Raw genomic sequence first — 26,988 nt, 5'->3', positions numbered from 1 at the left:
GCAGAAGAAAAAGAAAGAGAGACTTTACATTGCGCTTTGTTGAAAAGAGAGAGAGAGTTTGAAGAAAAGAAGAGAGAACCGCGCGCGAGTACTCTCTCTCTCTCTCTCTTTTATACATCTCGAGAGACAACAGAGAAAAATCGAAGAACAAAAATGGAGGAAGAAGAAAACGAAGCAAAACGACGACAGGAAATCCAGGACCCGAAGAACATCGTCCTTTCCAACGACCTCTCGTCCTATCGAGTCTTCTCGGAACTCTGGAACGTGGACTGCGAGCGGTACCATTTAATCGCGTTACTCGGCTCGGGTTCGTACGGTACCGTGGTGAAAGCGTACGATAACGAGCACAAAGTCTTCGTCGCGTTGAAGCGCATCGGAAACGCGTTGTATTCGAAACAAAACGCGAAGAGGACTCTGAGGGAAATAGTCGCCTTGAATAGAGTGTCGCACCCGAACGTGGCGGAACTTTTGGACGTGTTCGTGAAACCGGCGACGACGGGTGCGAGGAAATTTATAGGCGGGAAGTTCGTGGCGACGAGTTTGGACGTGTACTTATCGTTCGAGTTAGCGGAAGGCGGAGACTTGTATAACTTGCGCGGGCAGATGGACGGCGAGGAGGTAAGGTCGCTGATGAAACAGTTGGTGAGCGCGTGCGGGTATTTGCACGAGAATAGGATTTGGCACAGGGATTTGAAGAGCGCGAACGCGTTATTGGGGAGTTTACGAGCGATTGGTGAGGGCGGGAGAGTGATTAAGATTTGCGATTTCGGGAGCGCGAGAGGCGCGCCGCCGAGAGGCGGGTGGAGAGACAGCGAAGAAGACAGAGGAGGGGAGAGAAACGGAGGATGGACGTCAGAAGAAGAAGAAGAAGAAGAAGAAGAAAAAAGAGAAGAAGAAGATGAAGATATGATGCAAGACCAAGAAACAACAGAAAGGCGGAGGAAGATTGCATCCTCTTCGCCGTCGAAGAGAATGAAGAAAAGCGGCACGTTTGGGAGTTCGAATTTAACAGGCGTCGTTGCGACGCCATGTTATCGCGCGCCAGAGGTTGTGATGAATTCAGGCGTTGGAGCGTATACCGCTGCCGTGGATATTTGGTCGTTAGGGTGCATATTTGCGGAGCTTCTGCGACGCGAAATGCACTCCGCGGGCGCTTTGAACAAAAAGTTGCAAGTGCAACCGCTCTTTCAATTCGACGACGAGTTCGTGGTGTTCCAAACCCCTAAAACGTACGAACAGATTGAAAGCGACGACAGTCGACGTTCCATGCAGTTGGACAAGTATTTCGATACGATTGGCACGCCTGGTTGGTTTGATATTGAAAGTTTACCCGCGGAGAAATGGCGTCGATACTTGTCAAAAATGACCGGACGGGCCGGGATGTTGCACCAAATATTTTCCGGCGTAGATGCAGACGCGCTCGATTTACTCACGCGCATGCTCGCGTTCGACCCGAGACGCCGACCGACGTGTGAGGAGATTGCGCACCACGCGTACTTTCAAAAAGCGTTTGAAACTGGTGGTGCGCCGCACGAAAACCAAGCCATGTTGCTGGAACAACAGAGGAGGAGGCGACATCAGTTGGCCACTGAAAACGTCTCGAAAATTACCCTCGGCGACGGCCCTCCGGAGAATCAGCAACGGCAACAACAGGAGCTCGTGTTCACGCCAATCTCGGAAGCTATTCCGGAAATCTCCCCTCGCTCGCGCTCACAAAACAAAAGCAAACGTTTTTGTGATCTTCGTCACCCGGGCGATGCCCTCGCCGCGCTCGAGCGTGCCTTTGAAACTGCCTCTTTCCAAGCGGATACGGAAAATAACGGCGACTGGTCGGAAATCTTCAAAAAACTCTTCGAAGACGAAATCGAATTCGGCACGCGGGAGAAACAAAAACGGTTCAACCGCTCCTACAGTAACAGAGACCTCTTCAACCAGCGGTTTTTAGGCGCTGGAGACAGCACCGACACGCCCGACCGCTCGCTCACCGCCATGTTCCCCTCCATCTTCCGCGGTCTCGCCGCCAAAGAATACACCGGCGAAGCCGAACGCAAACCCGAAGACGAAGCCGAAGACGCCAACGTCGGCGTCCACACCTCCCGGTTCTACGAGCGCGACAGGATGGCCGATTGGACGCCCCAAATGCAGTGCGCGGAAGACAACGTCATGGTATCCGATGCCGGAGAAGACGGTGGCGGTGGTCGACTCACGCCTTCGCAGCAAAAATCTTTCGGCGTGTGGGGCGTGAGCGTCGGCGGGAGTAATCAGCAAGAGAAAGACGCGCTCGCAAAGCAGCAGCAAAGATAACAAGAACGAGAACAAGAAACGAATTCACCACGAAACCTCTTCGGCCGTACCGCTCTCTCGAGCGAGAGCGAGACCGAGATCTAGAACGAGACGCCGAAGGAGGCGAACGAGATCGAGATCTAGAATACCCTCGTCTTCTATCTCTGTCTCTTCCTCTGTACGTTCCGCTATCTCTTCTCCGCGTGGTTGTACTATTAAAATGTTGTACAGAGTACCCCTAGTACGAGCAAAAAAATGTTGTTGGTGCTTTCTCCTTGGATTTGTGATCGATCTTTTTTTCAGCAAAGCAGCTCCAAAATTCAAAAACCGTCGTCATTGTTACGAACACTTTTAGATACTTTTTTATTACGTAATAAACATGGCCAAAGGGAACAAGAAGAAAGCGAAGAAGCGGGCGCAAAAGGCAGTCGGCAATGCCGCTCCGACGACGACGACGACGACGACGACTGGTGGTGCCACTGGCACGACGACGACTCTTCCCAAGCCTTTGAATGATTCGAACAAGATGACGCCAAAATCGGGCCCGGGGGTTCCCCCTTCGCCGTCGAAACCGATTCGATTACCGTCGCCGGAACAAGCGGCGTCCCTGGAAAAACTCCAATCTTTCCCGACGCCGACGAAGAGTAACGGCAAAGACGTGGAAAAGACGCCGGAGTACGTGTGGAAAGCGCCGTACGAACCCGGGAGCGCGTGGGCGGATCAAGTGGATTCAGATATGTTTAAACGAGGAGGAGGAGAAAAGAAGAGCGCGGCGTCGCCGTCTCCGGGAGGGAAGCGATTGTCGATGACACCACAATCTGTCGCGATAGAGTCGTCGTCATTGTCGCCGAAGAATATGACGGAAGCCAGTCCGGGGAAGACGGAGAGAGTGATCGCGGAGGCGACGTCGCCGGCGAGGATTCCGGACGCGAAGAAGGCGCCGACGCCGCCTGCGGCCGCGACGAGACAACCGTCGCCGTTGAGCAGACAGTCGCAGCCGCAATATGCTCAGCAGCAGCAACAACAACAATATCAGCCACAACCGAAAGTTCCGACGCCGCAGAGAAAGGCGCAAATCGAGAGAAAGTCGTTCATCGAGAGAACGTTCACGCCGGCCAAGGAGAAGTTGGATAAAAATCCGTTGATTGCGGAAATCGTTCGTGAACGCGAGGAAGCGGCAAAGAAACAAGACAAGACGAGTGGAGATAAGAGTGGCGGCGAGAAATCGTTTTTGGAGAATACTTTGGCGAATTTGAAGGAGAACAAAATTGCGGCGATTGGGATCGGGGCCGGCGCGGTCGCGTTCTTGGTGAAGACCATGGGTAAAGGACAACAAAAATCGCGCGCTTAAATTGTGATTGAGTGTGTGTTTATGCTCCGCTGCTATAGTAAGCAATAAATACTTAGTAACGTCGTCATCATTGTCATAAAAACGAAATGCCTACGAATCTATAAAGCATGGGTACCACTATTTCATGCGGTTTCTTTGATCTCAAACCGCCGCTACTTTCTCTTCCTGTTCGTCATCGATATTGTGCACGTTTACCGCGGATTGTTTCGCCAACTCGGCTTCGTTCCGCCAATTCACCCGCGATACCATCACTGCCAGCGTCGACCCACTGGCAATCACACCACCCATTAAACCGATCCAAATACCTTTCGCGCGCAAGGAAGTTGCAAACGCGAGCGACGTGCCCAAGGTCACGCCAACCGCCCACAACGCAACCATGTTTGTTATCGCCAAAATTCTCTGCCTCCCGCACGCCCTCAAGACGCCATTACAAATCCCAAGCAATGCGTCAAACACTTGAAAGGTTGCAGCGAGTGGCGATAAAACAACCACTAAATCGGCGATATCTTTATCTCCATCCGTATACGCGTTGCCAATATGTCGTGCGTAAATAGCAATCAGCACCGAACATATCGTCATCCACGTCAAACCGACAAAGATGTATAAACTCGCAGCCGTTTTAGCGATGCGATATTTCCCCATACCTAACAAATTCCCCACTCGGATGCTCGCGGCGATACCGAAAGCCATCGGACCAGTCATAAACGTTAACCCACACACAGATAATAACGCATTGTGCGCGTCCAGCTCCACCTCTCCTAGTATACTCGCCGTGATTACCGTCACCTCAAAAGCCCAGGCTTCCGAGGCGAGCATCAAACCACCGTGAAAACACAAACTCGTCGCGCGTTGAAACATCTTCTTGGTGATATTTTTCTTCGCCTGTATCCACTCTTCCCACTCCTTTTTCCTATCTTCTCTCGTTTCGTACGCTAAACTTCTCGACGCGCTGTACATCCCTAGAAATATCAGATTCGCCAACCTTGAAATCGTCGTCGCGATGGGCGCGCCTCTTAAACCAAAATCCAAAGTGTGTATAAACAATTGATTTAATCCAACGTTCAACATTAAAGTCATAAAGCTCGTTATTCCAACCGGATTCACCCTACCCTGCATTTGCAAATACTTTTGATACACCAAACTCCAGGACATAAACCATAACCCCGGGAATAAAATAACGCACGCTCTCCCGACTTCTCTCGCCACCGCGTCCGGGCGTTTCAACGCGTCCCCAACGATCGCTTCCGCGCTGAACAAAAACGCCGCGGCTGGGAAACACGCCAACGTGTTCACTAACAAAACAAGAAGCGTCCAACTTTTCACCGCTCTCGCGTCGTTCGCGCCGTGCGCTTGACTCGCCAGCGTGTCCATCGCCGACGTTAACCCCGCCAAGAAATACCAGCACAAAAGAAACAAGACCGTGAACAACGAACCGACTTGCATTTCAAATCTCCCTAACCTCCCGACGTAAATCAAATCGCACGCGAGCATGATTTGTTGCGACCCCATTTGGAGAACGATAGGCCACGTGAGACGAGCTAAGTGTTTCATCTCCGTGGGGATGGTGGGAGACCCGCCGCCGTCGTCGTCATCATCCATCTTCACATCCGCTTTTTTGCTTCGCTTTTTGTCGCCGTCATCATCAGTCATTTCCGTACTACTACGCGACGAATAAATAGAAAAGCTTCGCGTCGTCCAACGCGTCGTCTCTCTGTTCAAAAAGAAAGACGAGACAGAAAACGTCCGTCTCTCTCACCTCCGCGCTCTGTCTGTCTCTCCTCTTTCGATTTTATTCCTCGTTTATTAGTAAAGTACGTAAAGCGTATCCGTAAACAGATATTCTGAGGTTTCACACCAAAACGTTTCCCCGCAACACAACAAAAAGAGAACAAAGAAAAGAGAACAAAGAAGAAGAAGAAGAAGAGGACGCGAGGACGCGCGCGGTTTCGAAGATGATGAGAAGCGCTTCTCGCGTGGTGCGCTCTGTTCTGTTTTTGGTGGTTTTGGTATTCCTCTCTTTGGAGGCGGTGATTCGTACCGGTGTTGGTGTTGCTGCTGCTGATGTGCACGATGAGCATGCGAACAACGGAGGAGAAGGTCATGATGATTTCTGGGGAAAGAAGACGATCGAGCGCGATTTAGAGCGATTCTCCGAGCACTGCGACGCGATTTTCGGCGCGCACCAAGACCGATGGTTGAAGTTGTACGAGACGAACGAACGGGTGCTGACGATTGACGCGTCGTGCTCGGAACGCGCGAACGGGATTGGGAACTATCTCGGCGATTTTTTAGCCTGGTTCGCCTGGGGGATGGCCTCGGAGAGAGCGGTGTACGTTCGGTTTACGGATTGCGGCGACGAGGAGCACGGGCGATTCGTCCAGGAAAGGGCGTTTGATTCTAAAGCCAGGAGAGAGGTGAAAAGAGACATGAGGAAGAGGAATAAAGAGGAAGAGAACGTCATGGCAGCGAGCAAAGGTCAAGATGAAAGCGAGACGATGGAAAAGTTAAGAAGAAGGAGTAACAGTCGACGGTTATCTTCGTCGTCGAGAAAGCTTTTGCAGCGAGAGGCGGTGACGTCGTTGTTGAACGATAACGAGGGAGCGCAAAGACGTCAAGAGGAGATGTTTGAGAGAGAAAGAGAGGAGATGATACGAGGTGAGCAAATGGAGGCAAACAGAGAACGAGCGCGACTCGCAGAGGAGAGAAGACAGGAAAGTACAGTCATGGATAACGACTCTCGAGAAGAAACGCCAGAGGAGATGCAGATGCGCCGCGAGAAAGAACGACAATCTCTGGTAGAGGAAGAGAAGGCGTTGGATCAATCGATGGAAGGCACCGCGTTGGATGGATCTGGGTCTGCCTCGAGCGAAGCAGAGTTGTCGCAATCTCAGCGCAACAGAATTCATACTTACGAAAACGATCGCCACGAATTGGCAGAGAAGCGGTTGAAAGAACTACGACGGCCGCTAGGTCCTAGGCCACAGGTTATGCAAGATTTGGAGGACCGCGAACGCGATTTGGCGGGACGTACTTCTGGCATGGCTGGCGCGGATCTCGCGATGCCCCCAATTGATCATCGCGTCGTTGACGGTAACGAAGAAGAATTATCACCAATAGATGATGTCGGCAGCTCTGTCGTGCCAGGAGAGGGTGGCGATGCTCCCGCCGCAAATGGTGATGATGCCAGTGAAGATGGCGGGAATAACAATGACAACAACGAAACGCCGGCGGATGAAGGCGATCCCGAACAAGCTAAGTTAGAGCGCGAGAATAGATTGAAGCAAGAATTAGCCGATCGTGCACAAGCCGATAAAGAGGAAGCGGAGGATCGCAAGCTTCGAGACATGGAGCACGAAGGCGAGCACGAAGATTGGAGCTTCCTGAACGAAGAAGTCAATCATAAATCGCAGTGCAAAGAAGAAACGAGAGCGTTGACGTGTCAAGACAGAGCGAACATGGGTTTGTACTTTCAACTTCCCAACGGTAAATCCTGGAACCTGGACACGAAAACGCGTAAGCGAATCTTTGAATCTATCGGTCGCGGCCCGAAACAAGTCATCTCCCCGGATGATTTCTCGAAATCTACGAACGAAACGTTCGGGATGCTAGAAAATATGCTCATGAACGCGCATCCTTGGATTGAAATCAAATTACACACATCCGGACAGGATCATGGATTGATTCCTGGGTCAACGCAGTCATGCGCCACGGAAGGTGGCGGTGAAAGTTCGGGAGCTGGTACTGAGTTTTGCGCGGACGTCGCTCAAGCGGTGATTGGATTAGGCTATATTCGTTTAGCGAAGAAGCTCGAAGTTTCGTTATTCAATGAACCGCAGGAAGGCACGAAAGAATTTTTCAACTCAGCGAACTACGCGACGTATGAAAACAAGTTCGCGCACCAAAAAATACGAGGATGTTTGTGGCATCTAACTTCGAGACCAACAGATCGACTCGCGAGCGTTTTAATGCCGTACATTAACAAATTCGAAGAATTTGATGCCGTCGGCGCAGTCCACATTCGTACTGGCGATTGGTCGAATGAAAATACGCCTTCGACACTGGACCAACACGATGGCCGAGGCACGTTCGAGGAAAAGGTTGCCAGCGTCGACGCATTGTTACAAAACGCAGGCACGAGTATCGGAGAATTGAAGACCGGATCGGCGGAAAAACGATTCGACGCTTTCAACGCGTTGATTAAAAAAGGTGGATTCACGAGGACGAATAAGGATACCATTATATCTGAGTCGTGTCCGAAAATCAACGGCGGTGATTATTTCACGCTAGGTGAACCAAATGATGCCGGCTTATCCCCGTACTTTACGTGCATCGGAAGAGCCGCGCAAAAAGCGGCGACAGATCGCGCCACGGAAGGTAAAGGGAAATTTGGTTTGTATGTCTCAACCGATTCACCGTATTTGAAAAAATTAACCTCCGAGTTGACCGATTTGAAAGATATCGTCGTCGGATGCATTGGCACGTGCGAATTTCATCACGCAGCGCACGGTGCAAACGAACATATTGACCCAGAATTTAACGACGACGTCTTGAGCGACGATTACGACGACGATTACGGCAGTGACGAAGAAGGAGCTCCTCCGATTGAGCCTGCGGATGTTAACATCAATAGCAAAGATCCCTTCGTAATGTCCTTCGTCGACGCGTACATCCTTGGTTTAACCGACCACAACATCCAAGTGACGGCATCGACGTTCGATATGGTCGCTCAAAGAGGGTTCGGACACGGTGGCGTTCCGCAAAATTTAGAAGACAACGGCTTTAGTTTACAAGGCGCCTACAAGCCGTGGTCGAACAAACACTTACCGATTTGTGAAGCGTGCGGGTTGACCAGAGATGATATGGATAGTGAAGGTTCCGCGTGCCAAATGGCTGGCGAAGCTATTTTTGGCATCGCGGACGACGCGAAGTTCGCGGAGATGTTCAAGTCTTCAGAAAAATCAGAGGCGCGCGCGTCCTCGAAAAGAGGAGGCGTCGCGGGCGCAGTTGGACAAAACAAAGTAGAAGAACTGGTCGAGGAAGAGAAGGAAAATTTGATTCCAACCACCAGCGATTTTACCTCCGGCAAGCACGCAAGATCAGGGACCCATACGAATGCGATGCAAATAAATGAAGGAGAAAAAACAGAAGAAGAAGAAGAAGTAGGAGTAGCAGAACAAGAAGAAAAGAAAGTAGGAGAGGAAGAAAAGAGTGTCCCGAGGAGCGCGGAACCGGTCGCAGCAGCAGTAATAGCAGAGGAAGAAGAACCGCCTCTGGATGAAGCCACCAGCGAATCTGAAAGCGTGAAAGAAGAAGAAGAAGAAGCGGAAGAAGTCATCGAAGCCAAAGCCGAAGAAATAATCGCAGAGAGAGGAGAAGAAGAAAAAGAAAACGAAGCCGACCCGATACAGGCTTGGAAAGAACTACAACAACAACGAGAGTCTTTAGAGCAACAAGGAGCGGAAAGCGCCGATTATTAACACAGACTGCGACGTGAAAACTGTGGACCAAGAGTACGGCGAGAGCCATCACTTATTAGGAGCTTAAAATTGTGAGAGAAAATATCTTTTATCCAAAAATTAATTTTTTGTGTCAGAAAAAAAAGGCGGCTCTTTCTCTCCATTCATTTCATCATGTCGGGCGCGTCGAACGAAAACGAAGACCCGCTGAAACGGACCATGGCGTTAATCGACGAGCACAAGGATACGTTCGGCGACGGGTGCTACTTGGAAATCGCGAATAATTTACACAAGGCGTGGTCGGAACGCGCGAGATATTTCCATCATCCCCAAAGTGCATTCCCAACAGTATCTGGGGAAAGGGAAACGCGCACGACGCGCGGAACGAGCACCAGACGGGAGGACTTTGATCCAGAGACGGGATTGCCGGTGCTCGTCCCTTTTCTTTCGCGTCGAAGTCCGATGACTCTAACCGGGACTCAGCCGCAAGCGCGCGGTGTCGTCCCCGGTGGTGTCGGCGCGCCTTCTCCTCCCCCTCCTCCTCCTCCTCCTCCTCCTCCTCCACCGCCCTTCGCGGTGGAACCGTATCTGGTGAAAGGCGAACTTTTTTCCCCGGAGGAAGGACGAATGGAATTAGAGTTTAAGTGCGAAAACGGCTTCTCGACGGGATTTTCCTCTTCGTCGGCGGCGGAAGAATGGTCGACTGAGAACGCGAGCGCGGAAATAGGAATCACCGTAACGGAGTGGGTGGGAACGTTATCGTTCGTGGAAGAGTCCGGCGGCGGCCAGACCTCCGTGGCGGCCGTCATGGAGTGCACGAAGCTTCGTAAACACGACAGCTCGCGAGGCAGGTACGGCGATATCTCGCCCGGCGAGTTGTTGAATTTATCCATGGACGCGACGTCGCAAATGGTGTCGTTTTTGAGCGATTTACAACGAGAGAATGACGAGTGGACGACGGGCGCGTGTTTGTTCGTCAAGAAAATGACGATTTTGGACTCGAGATTTTTCGGTCTCGGGATTCCTTTGAAGATGATCGACATGGCTGATTACATGGTGAACGACAATCGTTCGTTGTTGGTCATGGATCCGTTGTATTTAGTGAGAGATTTTTGCAACGACGAGATGATCGTTCCAGATGGAACAAACGGGGAGGAGTGTTTGGATTCGCTGGTTCAATACTACAAGAAAATTGGCATTCATCGACCGTGGAGAGAGGAGAAATACATCGGAAGATGGAACGGTATGCCGTATCCCTCGGCAAACGCCGTGTGCCCGCACTTACAGGCGTTCAGTTTGCCGTTGTTGAGAGACATCGCGAACATGAATTAAACTATTTATTATTTGATTGATTGATTTGGAACGAAGAAGGATGTCGATATGTATTACGAGAAAAGAAGAGAAGAGAGAACGCACGCGCAGGCAGACACGAGGAAAGACGTGTATAAAAAAACATTACCGGCTGAAAAGCCGTTTGTACTACAAACTGTAAAATGTAACGAAGACGGAAAGAGGAATAAATACATATCTCGAACACACGAGAGGAGGAGGAAGAAGAAGAAGAAGAAGAAGATTATATAACCTTATTTATTATTTGTAAAACTCATTGAAAACACTTACGACTTCATGCACACGCATTACTCCTTCTTCGTCCCTCCGAGCGTCTCTTTCACCTTCTTCTCGAGCGAACCGTCGGCTTGCATCCGAGCGATAGTCATCATTTTATCCATAACTTCCGGACCGTGCTCGGCAATCAACTTATCCGCCTGATCTTTCGTCATCGTCATCACGTTCTTCACCGCATCGGAATCCTTCACGTTTTGCATGTACTTCTTCGCGTCTTCCGGTAAGTTCGCCAGATGTTTATCGAGCACTTTCTCGTATCTCAAAAAATATGGCTTGACAACTTTATTAAACACCATTGTCGTCTGAATAGGCCCATCGAAAAGTAAGGAAAAATACAGCGCTGCTTTCACTTCTGCCCATAAAGGAATCGGATTGATTGGCACGTAGCTCTCGTACGCGGTGATAATCGCGTGGATGACCCAATACATCAACCTGTGTTATTCGTGCGCGCATCATATTTCGAAGAAGAACATCGTTAGTAGTTAGAATATTCGCGAAATTGGAAATTGTGTTCCCCCGCCAATTTTAAATTGGTGTTTGTTTATAACAACAATACTAATAAAAAGAGAAAGAAGGAAATTTCACCATTTCACGTCATCGTCGGGAGTGACGGACATCAACGCTTTGCACGACGCGTACGGCGCGTACGTGCAATTCAGCGCGTTCAGAAGTCTGTTCGTGATAAATCCAAGCATTTTTTTTGTTAATTTATGAGCACTTTTGGTTGCAGAAAACGAGAGAGCGCAGCTTTTTCGCTCTTTCTTGTCTTCTGCGAAAGGAGGATGAAAAATCATCATAAAAAAAAGCAATCGTAATCTCGTAAAGGCGCACACACACCACACCATGTTACGAAAAATCGCACAAACTTCGGTCTCTAGACACGCGCAAATGCGCAACGCACTCGCGAACGGGTCCATGGTGAGGGTTTTACGTTCGCATGCATCTCTCTATTTTTACATTCATCGTTTTTTTTTCTCGCTCTAAAAAGGCAGCGCGAATTTGAAAGCATCACTCAAAAATGAATGGAAAACTGACCCGAAATACTCTTTATTTTTGCAGAGAAACTTTGCCGCCGCGTCGACCGCGGATGATGCTAAGTACCAGGTACGCGTTTACGACGTTTGATTTGTAATTGTACGATCGCGACGTTTGATCGAGCGGTGGTTTCGATTGGCATTTTTTATTTTACGCTCTTTTTTCTCCCTCTCCTTGAAAAGCAAAGAGAGAGAGAGAAGGAGAAATGAGTTTATTTGACTTTTCTTCGCGAGCGCATGAACTGACGATACGAAATAATTCCTTTTTTGATCAACGAACCACAGCCTCCACTGAAATTGTTCGGTACCGCCGCTCGATACGCCTCCGCGTTGTACACCGCCTCGGCGAAGAAATCCGCCTTAGCGGCGGTGGAAACTGAAATCAAGCAAATCGTCTCCCTCGCCAACTCGGACAAAAAGTTCAAAGAGTTCATGGAAGATCCGACGATGGCGAGAAAGAAAAAGTTGGCTGGATTAGACGAGTTTTGCAAAGGTGGAAAGTTTTCAGAGACGACCTCGAATTTTATCAAGGTTGTTGGCGAAAACGGTCGATTGAGTGAATTAGAGAAAATTGCAGAGTGCTTCGAGGAGTTGTGCATGGCGTCGAGAGGGGAAGTGAAGTGCGTGGTGACAACGGCAGAACCGTTGGATGCGGCGATGTTAGCGGATGTGACGGATGCGTTGAAGGGACACGTGCCAGCGAACTCGAAGGTGATTGTGAGTACAAAAGTAGATCCGAGAATTGTGGGCGGGATGACGGTTGGCATCGGGGAGAAGTATTTAGACTTGAGTTTGCTCTCGAAGATTAAAAAGGTTGAACATTTGATTGCCAATCCGGTCTAACTGAACCGGACAGAACAAACAAACATAAGCACACTTATATAATCTGTAATAACACAACAAAAGTATATAGTAGAATTATTATTATTATTATTATCGTTACACACTACACGCTCTCCTACGCGGCGCGACGCCGCGTCTATCATTGTTTTTCTTCTCGCGCACATCTCATCGTCATCATCTACACTAAGAGCAACAATTCCTGGTCACAATGTTCCCATCCCCTCTCGCTTCACTTAAATTCACACCAACTCCTCCTCTAGCTCCTTTACTATTCCCGCTCGGTCCGTCTTTCAACAAACTCGGCGTCTCCACGATCGCTTGTAACAGCTCATCGAATATCTCCTTCACGCTCACTCTCGTCTTTGCCGAACACTCTAAAAACAAACACCCGTTGCGCCGCGCGAACGCGATCGCGTCTTCTTTCTTCACTTTCCGCTCGTTTTCCTTATCTACTTTGTTCCCGACGACGATTTTAATCGCATCTGGAATCGTCGAGTACATGTCCACCTCTTTCTGCCAGACGTTTTCCACGCTCTCAAAGCTCTCCTTTGACGAAATATCGTACACGAATACGATGCCTTGCGCGCCTCGATAATAACTCGACGTCAAGGTCCGAAACCGTTCTTGTCCCGCCGTATCCCACACGGTCAGTTTCACCGTCTCGTTCGTCTGTTTCAACTTCACGTACTTCAGTTTAAAATCAACGCCAATCGTCGTACTTATGTCCTCTAAATCTGTGTCCGGGTCGATGAATCTCGAAAGTAACGAGCTTTTCCCGACCCCGGAGTCACCGACGAGGAGGACTTTTATCAGGTGCGAATACTCCCGAAACTTTGTTCCTGCCGCGCTCTCGACACTCATTTCCACGACCCGAAGAAAAGCGCTCTATGTACCGGTTTTGTGTTCGTCGCTTTTGTGTCGCTTTTTGTCTCATTTCTCCCTCTAAAAAACCTCCCAAAAACAGCCCAAAAACTCAAGCAAAAACTCAAAAATTTGACAAAAACTCAAGTCTTTTTTAAGAAAAAACGATCACAAACCGCCACATTAACGAGACACGAATAAAGAAATAAACACAAAAGATCAACAACATGCCGTACGCGTCCGAATCATTCTTGCGCACCGCCGCTCGCGAAGGGAAGAAAATGTGGCCGTTTTTAGCCGGTTTCGCCTTCGTCGGTGCAGCGGTCACGTATTCGACGACGACGATTACGAGCGAGGATAAAAAAGCGAGCAAGTTTCTCAATCCTGGGGGGCATTAATGCGTACGCGTATAAAGAGAGAGAGAGAGAGAGAGAGAGAGACGAAACGATGATGACGACGTTTAGTGGCCGAGATGGATAAAAGTGAGGAGGAGGAAAGAGAGAAGTGAGTTATAAAAGTGTTGCGCGAGAGTAGCGCGTATTCGTGAGAGAGAGAGAGAGAGAGAGAGATCCGTCTATTATAGCCCTCGTTTCATACGATGTAAATTAGTAATAGCGAAAGAAAGAAAGACTAAAGAAAATAGAAAACAGAGAGGATCTATCTGTGTTGCCTCGCGATTTCGTTCTTTCTTGTTTGTTCTCTGCGTTCTATAATGCGTTCGTTCGTTTCTTTGCGGGTGTGAGATAGTGGCTAAAGTTGTTCAAACGTTGAAACTGTCTCTGCTATGCGGTCGCGTGCTATTCGCGCGGTTTCTTTCTCTCTTCTTCGCTTTTTACTACTTGTTCTTTTCGAGATTCTTAATCAGCTTGTTCCGTATCGCCGTCAGCTCCTCCGTGCCTTCGATTTTCGCGTAGTGCTTTAAAATCAACTCCACGCAGCTTAACGGTAAAGAGTGTAACCCAGGTCGTTCTTTTTGCTCTTTCGTTTGCGTCTCTAAATCTCTGCTCAAGTTTAACTTGACGTTCTTCTTCGGGACGATGTCGTTTGGTACCGAACACCCGTGAATACCACCACCTCCACCTAATAAGGACATGCGTCCGTTGTTTCGTCGTCTTCCCGGGGACATGATTGGCGAGTGCAAGTGTTTGTATTTGTCGTAGATGATGCCTTTTTGGATTTTCTCGACGATGCGTTTGGACTTTCTCGCTTTGCCTTCCGGCGGCGGCGGCGAGAGTTCTCGATCTGAATCTTCCGGTAAACCAGCCTCTCGGGAAAGGCGCTCGGCTTCACGACCTCGTTTGTTCTCTTTCCTCATCTCCGCCTCCTTCGCTTTCTTCTCTCGCACTGCTTTCGTATCTAACCAACAATACTCCTCGTCTTGCGGTTTCTGCTCTAACGTCAACTTTTCAAATCGACTCAAAATCCTCGGCCCGCTCTTCTCCTCGTCCCATCGTTCGGGAATCTGATCGTCCCGTAACGTCCCACTCTCCTTCTCCTTCTTCTCATCCTCCTCCGTGTCAGAACTCTCTTCTTCGTCTGAATCGTAATCCTCGTCCGAGGAATCCATTTGATGTCCATCTAATCGAATCTGTCTTAAATCTGGCGGCTTCCTCCTGTGCCTCATTTCGCACAACAAAAAAGTCTGCACGATCAATCTAAACGCCGGCGATTGGTACGCAAAGTGCTTACTCGGCGCCCAATCGAACCACTGACACTTTTTCGGCTTCGTCGTGTTCTTTGAAATAAAAAACTCCAACGAATCCGGCCCCGTAAACAACTCTGGATGGTCAAAAAACAAAGCTCCTATATTCTTCACCACCTCGTCCGTCGTCGTCTCTTGGTTCCGAAACTTAATCAACATCGTCAATAATGCTTTATACGGTCTCTCGTCTTTGCTATAAATCTCTCGTATTCGCTTCAAAAGGTTGTATCCTCCGTTTATCGTCGGTTGGTTCGGGTTCGTTTCCTCTTTTTTGATTTCGCTATTATGTTGCTGTTTGTTTTGTTGCTGCGTTTTCGCCGAGTCCTCTCGTTTGAAGTCCGATTTTTCTTTTTTGATCTGTGTTGTTTTAGAAAGAGTTTGTTTGTTAATAAATGTGTGCACATACACACACACACAAACGCGCGAACGAACGATGCGACGAACACGCAACACACGCGAGAGAGCACAAAAAACAAAGAAAAACAAAAGAATCTGCGTACCTGCGCAGATTTAACCGCGTGTCGTCCGTATTTATACGCCTGTAGTTGTTTGCGAGGAGAGATATGGTGAGTTCGCCGCCGTCTTCAAAACGCGCTCGAGAACAGAGAGAGTCTACACACAAAAGAAGAAGAGAAGAGAGGATAAAGAAAACGCAAATTTTGCTGCTCACATCTGGTAAAAAACAGTTAAACCCGTCCAACAAGTCCTCGTGGCCTTTGAGTAACTTCTTCACTCGTTTCACCACGTCCGTGGTGTCGTATCTGTGCGTTTGTTTTTTAAAAGCAAAAAGGAAAAGAGAGAGTTTTTTTTTTCGGTGAGTCGTCCAAAAAGTCAACCTAACGAGAGAGCAAGGGCCAGCCTAAAGAAATAATGCAGAAAAGCAGCCTCTAAATAAAAGCAGCAAGCAGTAAAAAGAAGACGATTTGAGGGGCTTGTCTCCTCTCGATTCAAGAGATGTCTCTTCTCTCTTGGGGGGCTATTATCTCTTTGAAACACGAACGAAATAGAAACACGCACCTGCCGCTCTTAAAGTCTCTCATGACGTCCAAAAAAGCCTCGTACACGTGGCCTTGGTCGCCGTTAAAGCGCAGTTTTACCGTTCGCACGTACACCAACGCGTCGTTGGCGGTTTGCGGGGGTTGTTGTTCGTCCTCGTGCGCGCTCGTCATTGTGTTTTAGCAGAATGCAATTTGAACCGCCTTTTCCCCCGGGGGACCCGATGAGAGATGAATTTTCGAGAGGAAAATGCCGAGATTCGAATCGACCTCTTCGCGTGCGCGCGCGTTCGAACTCTGTCTAAAAAATCGCTCGATCGCGAGTCTGTGCAAGGATTGCGACGACTCGATCGTTTCTGGCCGTTCTTCGGCGTTTTTAGGTGTCCTGTTTTCGATTCGTTCACACAGCACTATATAGAAAAACTGGGGAAAAAGAAACCCATATTAAAACACTCTCTTTTGGGTCCATAAAAAACAACTGCTGCTTCCGAAAATCAATCATCCGAGCTCTTTCTCCCGAGGGGTCAAATTGACGACGGTTTGCAGTTGACAGGACAAGGAGGATGAATTTTTCTGAAAATATCATTTTGGTACCACACCACGAGTTTTAGTACCTCACACTCTCGCTTGGACGCAAGAGATACTCGTTTGTGTGCGGGAGGGCAGAAGAGAGAACACACACTCGCGCACGTACGAAAATATGGCACCACCACCGAAAAACAACACTTCGAAACGAAGCGCGCAGAACCACGACGCGCGCCCCGGGTCGCCGCAACCGCTCGTCTCCCCGAACTCGCTCTCTTTGAGTGCGAGCAAGAAACACAAACGAAACAACAGCGCCGTCGCGATGATGGAAAATGTGAAACCATCGATTTCCCCGGAGTCGATGATGATGCTCATGGACGACGGAGACGAGGAAAGAGGACAAAATCTGGAAGACGACGAGAACGACGCGTCTCGAAACGAGACGTTCGATGCGGTGGTGAAAGTCTACGCGGTGCACACGGAGCCAAACTATTCTTTGCCGTGGCAAAGAAAAAGGCAGATGCCTTCGACGAGCACAGGTTTCGTCGTGGAAGGGAAACGGATATTGACGAACGCGCACTCGGTCGAGCATTCGACGCAAGTTAAGTTGAAAAAGAGAGGGTCGGATAAGAAGTTTATAGCTAAAGTGTTGGCGATTGGAACGGAGTGCGATTTGGCGTTGTTATCGGTGGAAGACGAAAAGTTTTTCGAAAACATCACGCCGTTGAAGTTGGGCGCGTTGCCAAAGTTGCAAGATAGCGTCACCGTGGTCGGGTACCCGATTGGTGGGGTTGCGATATCTGTTACGAGTGGTGTTGTGAGTAGAGTCGAAGTGACTCAATACGCGCACGGCGCGACTGAATTGTTGAGTCTACAGATTGACGCGGCGATTAACAGCGGCAACAGCGGAGGACCGGCGTTCAACTCTAAAGGGATGGTGTGCGGCGTCGCGTTTCAGAGTTTAAAACACGACGATGCCGAAAATATCGGATACGTTATTCCAACTCCAGTCATTACGCATTTCGTGCGAGACTACGAGTTGAATAAAAGATACACTGGCTTTCCGGCGCTCGGATGCGACTTTCAAAAATTGGAAAACGCCGATTTGAAGAGATCGAAGAAAGTCCCCGAAGGCGAAAGCGGCGTTTTGTTACGAAAATTGGAGCCAATCTCAAATTCTGCAAAATCTGGACTGAAAACAGGCGACGTGCTGCAAAATTTTGACGGCGTTGCCGTTGCGAGCGACGGTACTGTTCCGTTTCGAGCTGGCGAACGTATCTCGTTTTCCCACTTGGTGTCCAAAAAGTTCGTCGGCGAAAACGCAGAAATAGAAATTTTACGAGACGGTAAACCGATGAAATTCTCCGTCCCGATGGAAAACAAGAAACGATTAGTTCCAGTACACATGGAAGGTAAAACGCCGGAATATTTTATCATCGCCGGTCTCGTATTTACGACTGTTTCGTGTCCGTATTTGAAGTCAGAGTTTGGAAAGGACTGGGAGTACGACGCTCCCGTTCAACTCTTATCGCGAATGTACTTGAAAGATATGACCGAACCAGACCAAGAACTCGTGATATGCTCGCAAGTCTTAGCGCACGAAATCAACATCGGCTACGAGGATTTCTCCAACCTCGCGGTGGAAAAATTCAACGGCAAACCGATTAAAAATCTCAAACAGTTAGTCGACCTCGTCGAATCCTGCTCCGAGGAGTATTTGACGTTTGAGTTAGACATGAAAACGCTCGTCGTTTTAGACAACGAAAAAGCGAAGCAATCCACGAGAGAAATTTTAGACGTGCACGCGATCCCAAGCGACAAGAGTAAGAATTTGTTTTCCTAGTACTTGTATGTGTTGTATTATCAGTCTTTGAGAGTACCTTCTGAAAGCGAATAAAAATGACGACCCCGGAGACAAGAGAAAAGAGAAAAACAAAACAAATTCGTCGCATTTTCCAGATCTTCCTCTTTCGTGGTCGTCACTCTTTCTGAGAAGCGCACCCTTTTATTCACCCCCGTTTGAAGAACAAACAAAATGTCCGCGAGAAACCCAACCCCTCAAGACGACGAGAGCAAAGGAAAAGACATCCCGTCCATCCTCCCTCTCGCCCCTGGAGGCGTGTACGCGGTCAAGTGGGAAACGCGGATGAAACGCGCGGAAAAGTTGGCGATTACTCCACTTCCTGATTATCGAAATCCGTTCGGTGAGGCAAAAGCGGAAAATCCAATCGCGTTTTTCGACATCGTCGCGGGTGGGTATTACTTAGGTCGAGTGGAAGTTGAAGTCAAGCGAGACCTGTGTCCAATCACGGCGGAGAATTTCTTGAAGTTAGTCGAGTATAAGTGTTACGCCGGAACGAAGTTCAAAGTGTATCCTGGAAATTGGCTCGTCGGTGGGGACATCTCGGACTTGGACGAAGTCGTCTGGGACGCCAACGATCCGGAGTTTTTCAACTATCCGGAGCTGCTGCCGGAAGTTCGAGCCGGTGGACAGTCGATATACGAGGATGCATTGTTTAAGGATGAGAATTTTGATCTGAAGCACGACGGGCCGGGGGTGTTGACCATGTATAACGACGACGAACCAGACGCGAACGGGAGCCGCTTTATGATTACGTTCGATACGAAGAATAAAGAATTGGACGGGAAGCACGTGGCGTTCGGGCAAGTCGTGAGTGGATTTGATTTATTGTATTCTTTGCAAAAGTTAGGTGATGCGAGACAAGAAGGGGATACGTTTCAGAGGGTGACGATTGAGAAGTGCGGGATTAAGAGTACCGGTAGCAACGCTGTGGCGGCGATGGCACAACAACAACAACAACAACAACAGCAACAACAACGACAACAAGGGGTGACAACGGCAGCAAGAGCGATGAGTAGAAAAGCAAACGGTAGAAAACACGCGTTACGACGGACTCGTTTCGTCCCACCGCCTTTCATTCGCGCTTGCTCACTCGCCTCGTCGTCTTCCGTGATGCGAATGTTTTGATGCGGAAAAAACATATCACAACATAAAATTAGCAAAGCGTACCAGTAGCAAAATCTTCTTCCTAGTATATATGTATCAAAATGAACACACAGTTACATCATTAAAACCTAAGTATTTTAGTAGTAGTAGTAGTAGTACAAAAAAGCGGACATGCGTGAGTATTTCATCGTCACCGTTTCAAAACTTCCCTGACTTCCTCTACCGCGGCCCATCCTCGAGCGAGCTTGGCGTTCACAGCCTCGGGAAAATCTTTCGGACACCCTTCGATGATTTGCATCGCCGCCTCCGCCAACGCTCTCGCCTCTCCAACTTGTAAACAATACATCCCCTCCTTCCTCTTCCTGTACAAACAATCCATCAAAACTTCAAACTCTTTATTTCTTCTCGGCATGGATGAAAAAATCGAATTCCAATGGCTCTTCAACTCCCTCGCGCTTTGCTCGAAACTCCACGGCGGCGGCGTCGACGTCATATCCGCCCACATCTCGTCCCCGAATTCCGCTCGCAAACCACCCTCTAACACCAACGGCAATATCTCCGTCAGAGTCTCAATCACTCTCGTCACGCACTCCGTGACGTTCTCCACGGATAAACTCGTCGGTTGGTTCGCGTACGACGCGTATCTTTGCTCTTTCGCCGAGCCTTCTCTCATTCCACTTCCACTCACGAAATCGTTCCCAATTGTGCTCGGATTCTCCGCTAAACCATACTTCGGTGCGATCACGTTTTGTACCATGTGTGAAGGCACGCCGTATAAGTGCGCGTCTTGCACGAGCATTTGCCCGATGTTTCGCACTTTCCCGCCTCTTCCTTTGCACACTTTCAGATCCGATTTGAAGTACCCCGCGGAGAACCACGATTGCATGGAGGCGTAATCGAACGGGCCTTTTTCTTGCCCGGATTCCGTGCGATAGTAGTATCCTAATTCAGCTGGATTGTTGTTGTTCATTGCTCTCGTTGTTACTGCTATTCTATTCGTTCAATCGCGCGTTGTAACTTTTATGACGTACCGCTCAAAGCGCGCTTTACAATGTGGATTGTTTCCAATGCAATTCGCCACTTTGTTGATGATGAGAGACTTCAAGTCATCGAAGGAGATGACCCGTTTTAGATGAAGAGAGCGCGACGAGAGGGAGAGAAACCATGAGCGCGACCCAAACCACCAGTCTCACCGCTTCTTCTCCCTCTTCTTCGAATGCGCCTCTCATGCGCCCAACGTCCTCGTTCACCGAATTGGAACAAAAACTCATGCGAAAAGCGCTCGAGCTCGCGGAAAACGCGTACGAGTGTTGGGAAGTCCCAGTCGGGTGCGTCTTTGCGAACGGGGAGGAGATCATCGCCACGGGGAGGAATAAAACGAACGAGACGAGGAACGGGACGAAACACGCGGAGTTTGTCGCGCTGGAATCTTTAACGAGGACTTTGGAGACCAAGAAGGGTGATGGTGATGGTGTTGGTGTTGGTGATGGTGACGGTGATGGTCTTCTATATGAACGTCGTCATCCGGAGAAGTTGGATGTGTACGTGACGTGCGAACCGTGCATCATGTGCGCGTCCATGCTGGGACAACTCCCATTCGAGCGAGTTAAAGTCATATTTGGATGCGCGAACGATAAGTTTGGCGGCGGCGGGACGTGTTTGAGCGTCCACGAGATGCGCGGCTTGCCTTCGTGTTTACAATCAGACACGGCCGACGACGGTTCGTCCTCCTCCTCGAAAGCGTACGAGTGCGTCGGCGGTTTGTTCAAAGACGAAGCCGTGGAATTGTTTCAGAGATTTTACGTAAGAGGGAATCCGAAAGCGCCATCGCCGCACAGAGAAGTGCGAGAGTATCCCTCGTAAAGAACAGAACATGAAAACAGAACGTTTGCGCGTAGCGCGCTGTTTCGCAAAAGCCGTTTACGCACGTTCTTTCGAGCGCTTCGCTCTCACAGAGTTTCCTTACCTTTTCCCCTCGAGTATAATCATCATCATCGAGAAGGTTTTGCTAGTTTTATGTAACTTCAAACATGTGTGCGCAACCTCGTCATAAGGCCTTTAACTCTCTCTTTTCCCCTTCATTAACTAATTCTCTCGCGCACGCTTGAACAACAAAGAGAGATGATTCCGACGACATCATCGTCGACCACCGCGCGATACTCCTCGCACCACTGCTACTACTCCTGAACGGTATCATCGCGAGAATAATGGGGAATCAAAAGAGGAAGAAAAAGCCGCCCGTGACTGGCGAGGCCGACGGCGAATTCGAGGCCAATTTCCCTTCGTTTCCCTCTCACGCGTCTCGAGAGATGACCGCCGTTACCATTGCCGAGGATGCGGAGGAAACGCAGGAGGAAAAGACGTCCTCGTCGTCGCGCTTTTCTTCCCTCGGGCGCTTGAAAAGAAACGAGGAGGGGGCATCGTCATCGTCATCGCCGAGTGTCGATTTCGGCTCGAATTTGACGGCGAATGTGTACGCACGAGAGGAAGGACAAGACGCCTCTTTGGACGTGTTCATCTCGCGAGCGTTCGCGAAAAAGAACGGGATTTCAAATTTTGAACGCGTTTTAATCTCCGTGATGGCGACGACGAGACAAGAAACAACCCCGAGAGGTGGTGGTGCTCTGACTACTCCGGGCGGTGGCGCAGAGGCTGGACTCGGGAATACGTTGACGTTTTGTATGCCAGAAGACGCGGATGTCGCTTCCGTCGTCGGCGAGCGGAAAGCGACGCTCGGTACGCCAGTGGCGAAGGCTTTAGGAGGAGAGAGCGCGATGATGAAAAAAGTGAATCAGAGAGGAACGGCGATGCAGCGACCGTGTGTTTTTGCCGAGGACGAAGACGTCGTTCGAGAGCGGTTTCGAGGAGGCGAGTGGAAAGCTTTGGATGTGAGACACGTGGCGGGGGCGATGCTCGATTTGGACGTCGCCGCGCCCGACGATGCCGTCAGAGAGGCTTGCGATGGACGGTTTGCTGTTCCAGGGAAATCGGCAGTACATTCGGCTTTGGAGAAATCGCAAGTGTCGTTATCTAGGAGACTGTGGCTTTCGCTCGGGTGTCCTCCGGCAGATGCGCTTGTGTGCGTGCGAAAAGCGACGAGGGGTGGTTTAAGGAAAGTAAAGAAGGTGACGTTGAAATTATACGCCATGGAGGCGGCGTTTGCGGTTCGCGCGGAAGGCGCGTGGTTGCGAGACTCGCTCGCGAGGAATCGACGTACCACTAGAAATGATTTATCGTCGTTGGAGATGTTAGCTTTGCGCGCGCTACGCGATCGCGGATATCGCGTCGGGCAGATTGTGCGTTTACCGCTTTTAGGCGTCTCGGCATTGTTTGAAGTGATTTCGATGACAACGACGGGTGATGAGAATATGAACGCGTTTGTTAGTAATGACGAGATAGGTGAGATCGACGAGGAGACCGAAACGTGTGAATTGCTCGGCCGAGACGCGAATGAAAGTGATACCAATGCAAAGAGCCAAGACGGTAAAAACAACAACAACGAAGAAGAAGAAGAGGATGAAGAAGACCATATCGGCAGTGCTGTTTTCCGCGCTCGTGCCCCAGGCGCTTCGATCAAATCTGAATCATCGTCCTCTCTTAATAAAAGTAGAACCAGAAATGTACTCGCCGGATGTGAATCGCATATCGTCGCGTTAAAAGATATCGTCACGCTCCCGCTGGTCAACGCTGACCTTTTCAAGAAGTGCGGCGTCGCGCCGCCTCGAGGCGCTTTGCTTTGGGGTCCACCCGGGACTGGTAAGACGCTTTTAGCCCGACACGCGGCCGAGACGTCAAACGCGACGCTCTTTGTCGTCGATGGACCTGAGCTTGTCGGCTCTGTCGTCGGTGAAACCGAAGAGGCCATCCGTGAAGTCTTTCGAGCGGCGGCGAAAGCGAAACCGGCGATTGTCTTGATCGACGAACTCGACGCGCTTTGTCCTTCGAGAGGCGAGAACGTCCAAAACTCTGGCGGTAGTTCCGGCAAAGGAGGAGAGGAATCAAATTTGAACACGCGAGCGGTAGCGGCGTTGACGGAGATTTTTGATGGCAACGTCGTTAATCTTGACGGCATTGTCGTTTTGGCGACAACGAATAGACCCGACGCCGTTGATGTTGGACTGAGACGACCGGGAAGGTTTGATCGCGAACTCGAAGTAAACGCTCCGGATCCGCAACAAAGATTTGAGATTTTGAAATCACACTTGGGAACGATTAAGCACGATTTGACGGAGGAGATTATTCGCGAAACCGCGTGGACGATGCATGGATTCGTCGGCGCTGATATCGCGCAACTCGTTCGAGATGCCGCCTCAAATGCCATGCGCAGGATAATAGCTGATCAACAACGTAACGGTAACGATATTTCGGGAGCGATGTCCAGTTTGCAACTCGACGAGACTACTGATATAATCACGTCGCCATCTTCGTCCACGAATGATAGCGTCACGATTGAAGATTTTATCGTCGCAAAGAATCGCGCTCGGCCTTCGGCCATGCGCGACATCAACGTCGAGATTTCAAGCATTAATTGGGACGACGTCGGTGGTCAGGCCGACACAAAAAACTCGTTGAAGGAACTCGTCGAGTGGGCGGAAACGCATCCAGACGCGATGCAGAAGATTGGCGCGAAACCGCCAAACGGTATTTTGTTATACGGACCTCCCGGATGTTCCAAAACAACTTTAGCTCGCGCTGTCGCTTCACAATCGAAACGAAACTTCTTAGCCGTGAAAGGTCCCGAGTTGTTCTCGAAATACGTCGGCGAGTCCGAAAAAGCCGTCAGGACGCTCTTCAAACGCGCTCGAAGCGTTGCGCCGTCGATAATCTTCATCGACGAAATTGACGGTTTGGCTTCTTCCCGAGGCGGCGGCGAAACAAAGTCGGAAGGTAGTTCCGTCTACGATCGGGTCGTGACGCAGTTGTTGCTTGAAATGGATGGGTTAAACTCTTCTTCGCGAGCAGAAAAAATTGCCGTCATTGCGGCGACGAACCGCCCAGATTTAGTCGACGAAGCTTTGCTTCGTCCCGGTCGTTTCGATCGCCTTTTATTCGTAAAAGCGCCCGAGACGAGTAAAGAACGCGCGGAAATCCTCGCGTGCGCTTTTCGTAAAACGCCGTTAGCGCCGGATGTCAACTTAGAACGCGTTGGTGACATGACAGAGAAATTCACCGGCGCAGATTTAGCAAATTTAGCGAGAGAAGCGGCGTTATGCGCGCTTGAAGAAGAAGACGAGAACGAGACGGAAATCGAGGCCGTTTACATGCGACACGTAGAAAAGGCCATCTCGAGTGGAAGTTCCACGGCGTCTCCAGAACCTTCGGCGGAAATGTTACAGATGTATAACGCGTTCTCTAGACGTGGTTATTAGTAAACTCTTTGTATTATACACACTCATAGCAAAGCAAAATTATATGAAATTCTAATTCTATTAATCATAATACCCAACCTCCTCTCTGATCAAATCGTCTCGCCAACGCGAGAGTAAGTATTCTGCCAAGACGCTTCTCTCCGACGACTGCTCTTTATCCCTCGACAACGCGTGATCATCGTTTCCATCCTTCGCTACGCTTCTTTCGTAAACGGAGTTAAAAAATGCATCGATACTTCCCGCGACTGCAATTTCCATCCCCACGAGCGCAGAAAATACAGCATCGGCTTCACGCTTCGGAATTTTTAAATCGCGAAGCGCGTCTCCCACGTGATTTTTCAACAACAAACTCGTTCTCGGAAGCGCTTCATTCCCGTCGAGTTTGAAGCGCGATTTTGGACTGAGAGGATCCAAACTCGAGTTACTCGCCGTCGGCGATTTCTGTTTTTGTTGGTCCTGCAACTTCTTCGAGTACCGTCGGCCTAATGCACCCGAACCGAAATCCCAACTCGAGTTCCCGATCGACGATTCTGGTCTTGACTTTTGACTGCCAGACATCGTGGAATGATTCGAGCTCCGAGGACTACTCGCAAAGTCCTCGTCTGCTTCTTTTTGCGTGCTCGGCGTCGTCGCCGTTTCTTCTGAACCGTTCTCCGACGGTGTTGTTCTCTCTTCTGCGCTGTTCTTCTTGTTATCTACTTCTGCTACTTCTACGTCATTTTCTTCGTTCTCTGCGACCTTCTTGGTGTTCACGCGATCTGGTCGCGGCGGCGAGTGCAACGGAGGCGGCGGTTTTTTTCTCCGCGTTTTACCCTTCTTCTCCTCTTTCGTCGACGCGTCCGGCGGCGGTGCCGTCAACTCTGACGCTAAACTCGACGTCTGTCGTCGGACCTTCTCTGCTGAATTCACCGCGCCATTCTTCGCCTCTGCAATTATCGTCGACACTTCCTCTCGCTCCTCCGCGCTCGCGTTGTTACTTTCCCCGTTACTCGTCTTGTTCCCGACAGTACTAGTGCTCGCGTCGTTACTCGCCGATTCCGCGGCGTTCACACCGCCAACCTCTAAAAACGGATGCTTCAACAACTCTTCCGCACTCGGCCTCTCCTCGGGGTTCATTTTCACGCACTGTTTCACGAAATCTCTAAACTCCTCCGAAAAATTATACGTCACTCCTCCGTCTTCTTCGTTGTCTTCGTTGTTTTCCGTATACGGCAACTCTGGCGGCGCCGATTGCGGAATTACAAACAGAGCTCGCATGGGATGTAAATGCGCGTGTGGCGCCGACCCAGTCGCGGCTTCAATCGCCGTTATCCCTAGACTCCAAATATCCGCTTTCTCGTCGTACCCGCTCGGTCCGTCAAACCCGCCGGTTCCGCTCGATTGAATAACCTCTGGAGCCATCCAAAACGGCGTCCCGGCAAACGTCTTCCTTCTCGCCCCGATCGTTTGCGTCATCTGCCCGGACACCCCAAAATCCGCCAATCTCACCTCCCCGTTCTCGTTCAACAAAATGTTCGCGCACTTCACGTCTCGATGAATTTTTCCTTCCTCGTGTAAATACTTCAACGCTTTCACCACGTCTCGCATCAACACTCGAACGATTCGCTCATCCAACGGCGTCTCTCGACATAAATCCTGAACCGATCCCCCGCCCATGTATTCCATCGCAATTGCTAACGTGCTCGTTTTCGGTACCAACCACGAGCCTAAATATTTCGTCACGTGCGGGGAATCGCAGTTCGCCAACACGTTGATTTCGCGCTGAATGTCCAAAACGTCGTCCTCGCACTCTTCCAAATCCACTAACTTTATGGCGACGGTTTCGTTGTTATTGAGCACATCTAACGCGCGATGGACGACGCCGGTCGTCCCTCGACCGACGAGTTCGAGGAGCTGGAAACGGTTGACGAGCAGAGCAGAGGAAGGGATAGGCGCGCCATCTTCCTCCTCCTCCTCCATTCTTGGTGGTAATGTT

At 49.8% G+C, this 26,988-nt stretch overlaps 16 protein-coding genes across 16 annotated transcripts; 10 read left to right on the top strand and 6 right to left on the bottom strand.

The window, feature by feature from the left end:
- Window positions 1–153: 153 nt before the first annotated feature.
- Bathy03g02560 (predicted protein) lies at window positions 154–2,304 on the top strand (the record flags this gene model as incomplete). The annotated part of the gene is made up of 1 exon (XM_007513996.1): window positions 154–2,304. The coding sequence occupies one exon, from the start codon at window positions 154–156 to the stop codon at window positions 2,302–2,304; it is 2,151 nt and encodes a 716-aa protein (XP_007514058.1).
- Window positions 2,305–2,662: 358 nt separating this feature from the next.
- On the top strand, window positions 2,663–3,634 carry Bathy03g02550 (unknown protein; the record flags this gene model as incomplete). Its single annotated transcript, XM_007514402.1, has 1 exon — window positions 2,663–3,634. One exon carries the CDS (start codon window positions 2,663–2,665, stop codon window positions 3,632–3,634), a length of 972 nt encoding a protein of 323 aa, XP_007514464.1.
- Window positions 3,635–3,775: 141 nt separating this feature from the next.
- On the bottom strand, window positions 3,776–5,233 carry Bathy03g02540 (the record flags this gene model as incomplete). The annotated part of the gene is made up of 1 exon (XM_007514109.1): window positions 3,776–5,233. One exon carries the CDS (start codon window positions 5,231–5,233, stop codon window positions 3,776–3,778), a length of 1,458 nt encoding a protein of 485 aa, XP_007514171.1.
- Window positions 5,234–5,586: 353 nt separating this feature from the next.
- Window positions 5,587–9,111, top strand: Bathy03g02530 (unknown protein; the record flags this gene model as incomplete). The annotated part of the gene is made up of 1 exon (XM_007513934.1): window positions 5,587–9,111. One exon carries the CDS (start codon window positions 5,587–5,589, stop codon window positions 9,109–9,111), a length of 3,525 nt encoding a protein of 1,174 aa, XP_007513996.1.
- A 198-nt stretch (window positions 9,112–9,309) lies between these two features.
- Window positions 9,310–10,422, top strand: Bathy03g02520 (unknown protein; the record flags this gene model as incomplete). Its single annotated transcript, XM_007514339.1, has 1 exon — window positions 9,310–10,422. One exon carries the CDS (start codon window positions 9,310–9,312, stop codon window positions 10,420–10,422), a length of 1,113 nt encoding a protein of 370 aa, XP_007514401.1.
- A 305-nt stretch (window positions 10,423–10,727) lies between these two features.
- Bathy03g02510 (unknown protein) lies at window positions 10,728–11,144 on the bottom strand (the record flags this gene model as incomplete). Its single annotated transcript, XM_007514233.1, has 1 exon — window positions 10,728–11,144. One exon carries the CDS (start codon window positions 11,142–11,144, stop codon window positions 10,728–10,730), a length of 417 nt encoding a protein of 138 aa, XP_007514295.1.
- Window positions 11,145–11,604: 460 nt separating this feature from the next.
- Window positions 11,605–12,593, top strand: Bathy03g02500 (ATP synthase subunit O, mitochondrial precursor; the record flags this gene model as incomplete). Its single annotated transcript, XM_007513986.1, has 2 exons — window positions 11,605–11,634; window positions 12,036–12,593. 2 exons carry the CDS (start codon window positions 11,605–11,607, stop codon window positions 12,591–12,593), a joined length of 588 nt encoding a protein of 195 aa, XP_007514048.1.
- A 183-nt stretch (window positions 12,594–12,776) lies between these two features.
- On the bottom strand, window positions 12,777–13,454 carry Bathy03g02490 (the record flags this gene model as incomplete). The annotated part of the gene is made up of 1 exon (XM_007513847.1): window positions 12,777–13,454. One exon carries the CDS (start codon window positions 13,452–13,454, stop codon window positions 12,777–12,779), a length of 678 nt encoding a protein of 225 aa, XP_007513909.1.
- Window positions 13,455–13,681: 227 nt separating this feature from the next.
- Window positions 13,682–13,852, top strand: Bathy03g02480 (predicted protein; the record flags this gene model as incomplete). The annotated part of the gene is made up of 1 exon (XM_007514144.1): window positions 13,682–13,852. One exon carries the CDS (start codon window positions 13,682–13,684, stop codon window positions 13,850–13,852), a length of 171 nt encoding a protein of 56 aa, XP_007514206.1.
- A 437-nt stretch (window positions 13,853–14,289) lies between these two features.
- On the bottom strand, window positions 14,290–16,325 carry Bathy03g02470 (predicted protein; the record flags this gene model as incomplete). Its single annotated transcript, XM_007513876.1, has 3 exons — window positions 14,290–15,513; window positions 15,827–15,917; window positions 16,174–16,325. The coding sequence occupies 3 exons, from the start codon at window positions 16,323–16,325 to the stop codon at window positions 14,290–14,292; spliced, it is 1,467 nt and encodes a 488-aa protein (XP_007513938.1).
- Window positions 16,326–16,851: 526 nt separating this feature from the next.
- Window positions 16,852–18,519, top strand: Bathy03g02460 (predicted protein; the record flags this gene model as incomplete). The annotated part of the gene is made up of 1 exon (XM_007514331.1): window positions 16,852–18,519. One exon carries the CDS (start codon window positions 16,852–16,854, stop codon window positions 18,517–18,519), a length of 1,668 nt encoding a protein of 555 aa, XP_007514393.1.
- A 192-nt stretch (window positions 18,520–18,711) lies between these two features.
- On the top strand, window positions 18,712–19,665 carry Bathy03g02450 (predicted protein; the record flags this gene model as incomplete). The annotated part of the gene is made up of 1 exon (XM_007514313.1): window positions 18,712–19,665. One exon carries the CDS (start codon window positions 18,712–18,714, stop codon window positions 19,663–19,665), a length of 954 nt encoding a protein of 317 aa, XP_007514375.1.
- A 169-nt stretch (window positions 19,666–19,834) lies between these two features.
- Bathy03g02440 (predicted protein) lies at window positions 19,835–20,614 on the bottom strand (the record flags this gene model as incomplete). Its single annotated transcript, XM_007514361.1, has 1 exon — window positions 19,835–20,614. One exon carries the CDS (start codon window positions 20,612–20,614, stop codon window positions 19,835–19,837), a length of 780 nt encoding a protein of 259 aa, XP_007514423.1.
- Window positions 20,615–20,871: 257 nt separating this feature from the next.
- On the top strand, window positions 20,872–21,507 carry Bathy03g02430 (predicted protein; the record flags this gene model as incomplete). The annotated part of the gene is made up of 1 exon (XM_007513946.1): window positions 20,872–21,507. The coding sequence occupies one exon, from the start codon at window positions 20,872–20,874 to the stop codon at window positions 21,505–21,507; it is 636 nt and encodes a 211-aa protein (XP_007514008.1).
- Window positions 21,508–21,851: 344 nt separating this feature from the next.
- On the top strand, window positions 21,852–25,013 carry Bathy03g02420 (predicted protein; the record flags this gene model as incomplete). The annotated part of the gene is made up of 1 exon (XM_007513954.1): window positions 21,852–25,013. One exon carries the CDS (start codon window positions 21,852–21,854, stop codon window positions 25,011–25,013), a length of 3,162 nt encoding a protein of 1,053 aa, XP_007514016.1.
- Window positions 25,014–25,073: 60 nt separating this feature from the next.
- Window positions 25,074–26,972, bottom strand: Bathy03g02410 (serine/threonine-protein kinase 25; the record flags this gene model as incomplete). Its single annotated transcript, XM_007514290.1, has 1 exon — window positions 25,074–26,972. One exon carries the CDS (start codon window positions 26,970–26,972, stop codon window positions 25,074–25,076), a length of 1,899 nt encoding a protein of 632 aa, XP_007514352.1.
- Between the last annotated feature and the right edge of the window lie 16 nt (window positions 26,973–26,988).

This window comes from Bathycoccus prasinos, assembly GCF_002220235.1.
Source record: "Bathycoccus prasinos genomic : Chromosome_3".
Taxonomy (NCBI): domain Eukaryota; kingdom Viridiplantae; phylum Chlorophyta; class Mamiellophyceae; order Mamiellales; family Bathycoccaceae; genus Bathycoccus; species Bathycoccus prasinos.
This window is presented reverse-complemented; position numbering and strand designations above follow the sequence as displayed.